Here is a 4,671-nt window from a genome sequence, read left to right on the forward strand (position 1 = left end):
AGTGGAGAAGGCGGGGGAGGGGGGCGGAGGTAGACAAGTCAGAGGTCCCAGAGCCAGCTCTGCTGCGAGAGCCTGCTGGGCCCTTGTCCCCTGAGCCATGTCAGTGAATGACCTTCATGTGGCCTCCGTGTGGGCTGTGCAGATGTGTAGGACCCTCCATTTCCCTTAATCTCTGGACATGTGTTCTGGACCAGCTGCCTGGATGCCAATGCTCCCTGGCACCCTAGCCCACCCCATCTCCACCAAACAACGCTGACCACCTCTTCCCAGGAGCCCTCCTAGTCTCTTCCTCTATTGAACCTTAGAGTTCTCTTTCAGCACCTGCTTAGTATTCCTTACCTCGTGTTTTTCCTTCATTCACACCTTCATTCATTCAATAAACCCCTCTGAGCAAGAGCCCAATGCTGGGCAGCAGAACTATAGGAAGAGGTGATACGTGGGAGTCAAAGAACACAGACTCTGACATTAGACAGGCTGGAGTCCAGGTCCTGGCTCTGCTGCTTATAGCTATGTGACCTTGGGCAAGTTACTTAACCTCTCTGAGCCTCATAGGATCAGAATGAGAACTGAATGATGCAGTTTGCTTGGAAGGCTAGGCACAGGTCCTAGCACATTGCAAGGGCCCTATATTTAATAGCAACATGTGGGAAGAAGCATAGAGCAGGCAACACCCAATCATCTGGGAGTGAGAGTGGGTGGGGGTGGGGGGGACGATCATAAGAGCTGGATCCCAGAGGACAAGGTGGCTAAATGGAGAGAGATGCAGTGCAGCTACCTATGTCCCCATGGCCACCTGCCCCTGCAGGGTGATGATGACCATCAACAGGAAGAGGAACCTGGTGGTGTCTGTGGAGGACGGAGGCACCTTTGAGGTGGTCTTGCACCGGGTGTGGAAGGGGAGTGCCATCCACCAGGACTTCCTGGGCTTCTACGTGCTAGATAGTCACCGGATGTCGGCGCGGACACACGGGCTGCTGGGTATGACTCACCAGGCGGGCAGAGCTGTGGGGGTGGGGCGTTAAAGCCAGTGGACTGGTCAGCTCTGCAGTTGGGCATCCGGTCAGGGTCACCTCCAATGTGAATGCCAAGGCTCAGAGATCCAAAGAGGGCTTGTCCTGGTGAGGGTCTTGACCCTCAAAAAGGCTGTGATCAAACAAACGCACAGTGAAACTGAAGTGTAAGGAGGCCTGGGAGCAAAGGGACAGAGGCCCCATTAGCAAAGAGAAAGGTCCAGTGGGCCCAGAGCCCCCTGGGTGGGATGGTCATCAGCCACAGTGCTTCTCCTTGTGGCCTTCCTGCAGGAAGTATTCTGTGGGGGCACCTACCCACCAAACCTCTCTCCCAGCCAGATTCCTTTGGAATTAGTCCAAAAAGACAGGAGCTGTGACCAGCTGACAATACAGCTGCTTCTCTATAGCAGGTGAACTAAGTGAGTGGCTTTGAGAAACAGTCAAGCTCTTGAAAAGATTCAAACAACCCTTAAACCTCCAGTGAGCACCTACTAAGTGCAAGGCATGAACAAAGCTCCCTGCCAGTAACTGCTGCCTCCAATGTGCCTTTCCAGGACAATTCTTTCACCCCTTTGATTATAAAGTGTTCGACCTGCACCCAGGCTCTGACCCCACAAAGACAGACGCCACAATGGTGGTGAAGAACCAACGACTTACCGTCACCAGGTGGGTGGGCTGCTCTCCTAGCCTCTCTGCCCTTGGCGTTGCCCATTATTGGTCCAAGCCTTCCTCCTGGTGTCACATGGGAAGGGGGTGAGCTTCCTGGGAGGTGTAGCCCTGCTGGATCCTAAAGGTGACCCCAGCCGCCTTGTCTCTCCCCAGGGGCTTGAAAAGAGACTACAGCAGGGACCCCCGGCATGGGGCCCAGGTGACCTGCTGGTTCGTCCACAACAATGGGGCCGGACTGATCGATGGTGTTCACACTGACTACATCGTCCCCGCTATCTTCTGAGCCCCCAGCCAGCACACCTGCCCTGCCCTGGAGGAGGATAGCATCCTGACCTGTTGCCCAGGCCACGCCTCCCTCTTCAAGGGGGTCCCCTTTGTCAAAGCATCCATGACTTCCATTAAAGGTAGACTATGCCCCTTCCAGGCTGGCTGCTCTTTGGAAGGGAGAATGGCAGGGAGGCAATTCAAGATGCTGCCTCTCAGAAGGGCTTGGGGGTCACAGCAGAACTGGAGGCTGGGAGGTCACCCCCATCAATTTGCCAGCACCCCATCCTGTTTTCCCCTGCCCCCTGCCCCCTGCCCTCTGCCCTCTGCCCTCTGAATGCCCTGAGAGTACCCCACAGCTCCTCCCACAGGTTCAGGGACCAAATGACACTCTGGCAGCATGTACAGGAATGACCAGCCACAGCCACTCCTGACTCAGTGCTTCCTGTAGCCAGGCACTGTTCTAAGTGCCTTTGCTGAATGAACTCAATGCATGCTCCCAGCAGCACTAGGGGAGACTTTTATCAGGCCCCTTGATAGCTAAGGAAACTGAGGTTAGGTAATTTGTCCAAAATCACTCTTCTTCTAAGTGGCAGAGCTGGGATTTGAACCCGTGCTGTCTGGCGTCAGCATCTGAGAGCTTTACTACTCCCATATCAATACTCCAGTCCCATGGGCAACTGGTAGCCAAAGCCTTGTGGGATATGATTCTAGAAGTTCCAAAGCATCACTTAAAATGAATGTATGAAAGAAGAATGAAAGTAGTGCTACCAGTAGCTGGAGGCTGACCCCCTGGACTCAGGGTCTCAGGAGACAGTTCCTGCCCCCACCATCGCTCCTTACCTAGTGGGGGGGCATGCAACCTCTGACAGCGAGATAATATTTCCCAAAGGCAGAGGCGGCCACTGCTCACAAGCTGTGATTTCAGGGGCCAGGAGCAGCAGCTCTCTGGCTCCTCACACTGATTCCTGGACTATTCCACCAGGGTCCCTTCCTTCCCATGGCTTTGCCTTGGGCCCAGTTAAAGTCCAATGTCAAAGGGTGCAGGGGCAGGGAATGAGGTGAACCTGTACTTCAGGATGCTGCCGGCCCTTCAGGTGGAAGTGGACAGGCCCCCACTCGCTCCTTTCCAAAGGCTTTCTGCCTTTTCTCCGTTCAGTTCCCACTCCCAGTGAGGCCCACAAGGGCCCACATCAACAACACAAACGCTGAGCTCCATGGCTGCTCCCGGCCCAGGGAACACAGGGCCCTCCACCCCAGGCTGCGGGCGGCCAATGGAGTTCCAGACACCAATCTGTTGTCTGGAGTCTCCCGGGCTTCTCCAGGGAGAGATGTGGGCTGCCAGCTGGGGGTCACTCTGAGCAAGGCTCTGCCCCATTGGGGCCTCATTTCCCCTCCTGTAGCAAGGAAATGGCTGAGCCTGAGGGTCTCTTAGGTTCTGTCTAAGCCTACATTCTGCATGATGACCGTAGGTCCCTCCAAGTCCCCAGCTGTCCCTCAGAAGCCTCCTGAGCAAACTCAGATTGCTATTTCAAGTTGTCCCTCCCACACAACCCGAAGCATTTGGGGATGAGGTGGTTTCTCCCTCTGTTTCTCTGTTCCTAGCAGTCAACTCTCTCTGCACATATCACAGTCAGGGGCAGAACTATCAGCCAAGGCCACGGTACAATCCATAAATTAGCTGCCCTGATCCCAGGCATCCTTGTCAACTCCATTAAGAGTGGCTGAGTGGGCCCGGCCAGTGTGTCTCAGTGGTTGAGCCTCAATCTATGATTCAGGAGGTCACGGTTCGATTCCTGGTCAGGGCACATGCCTGGGTTGCAGGCTTGATCTCCAGTAGGGAGCATGCAGGAGGCAGTCAATCAATGATTCTCTCGCTTATCATTGATATTTCTATCTCTCTTTCCCCCTCCCTTCCTCTCTGAAATCAATAAAAATATATTAAAGAAAAAACAAAAACAGGGAGAGTGGCTGAGTGGGAGGGTTACTGGCTCACTTTGCTCATAGCTGCCACTTGGGAAGGTGCAGGGGCTGGTAGGGCCCTGGTGTGGCCCAGGAGTCTCGTTCCCCACGAGGAGGGGCCAGACGCTGCCTCCAAAGCTTCCGTTGTCCTGGAGGCCAGCCCTCCAGCCTCACTGGACACTGTTGGGAAATGACTCTCTCTCTCTCTCTCTTTTTTTTTTTAGGCTTTTAAAAATTTTTTATTTATTTTTTTAAAACAAATCTTTATTGTTCAGATTATTACAGTTGTTCACCCTTTTCCCCCCCATAGCTCCCCTCCACCCAGTTCCCACCCCACCCTCTGCCCTTACCCCCCCACTGTCCTCATCTATAGGTGTACGATTTTTGTCGCTGGGTCAAAGGTCATACACATGGAAATTGTAGCTATTTCCACCCGCAACGTGTCCCTGTGCTTGGAAGGGTCTCTCACGACTTGTTCACGCTCTACTCAGACAGGGTACAGAGCCACATTACGGCTTTTTAAAATAATGTGTCCCTCTTATGTTTAAAATGAGGATTACGCTACCAAAACTGAGGAGAAAGCAACACTACAGCTGCTCTCGCCCCTCTCGCCCTTCGGGTGATAGTTGTGCATGGGGCTTCGAGCTGGTTCGCGGGCCATCAACGAAGCTGTCTGGGCGGCTTGCGCGGTTCCGCCGGCTTCCCAGGGGCCGTTGCAGCCTCGCAGGGGCCATCGGAGCCTCGCAGGGGCCATCACAGCCTCGCA

At 54.3% G+C, this 4,671-nt stretch overlaps 1 protein-coding gene across 1 annotated transcript in view; it reads left to right on the forward strand.

The window, feature by feature from the left end:
• The window catches only part of ITIH1 (inter-alpha-trypsin inhibitor heavy chain 1), a 13,685-nt gene extending 11,583 nt beyond the window's left edge, over positions 1-2,102 (forward strand). The window contains exons 20-22 of the mRNA XM_005866311.2: positions 806-978; positions 1,565-1,676; positions 1,833-2,102. Coding sequence (XP_005866373.1) covers positions 806-978; positions 1,565-1,676; positions 1,833-1,962 — 415 coding nt within the window. The 3' untranslated portion in view covers positions 1,963-2,102. The remainder of the gene's footprint in view (positions 1-805; positions 979-1,564; positions 1,677-1,832) is intronic.
• Positions 2,103-4,671: the final 2,569 nt, after the last annotated feature.

This window comes from Myotis brandtii, unplaced genomic scaffold, assembly GCF_000412655.1.
Source record: "Myotis brandtii unplaced genomic scaffold, ASM41265v1 scaffold2287, whole genome shotgun sequence".
NCBI lineage: Eukaryota > Metazoa > Chordata > Mammalia > Chiroptera > Vespertilionidae > Myotis > Myotis brandtii.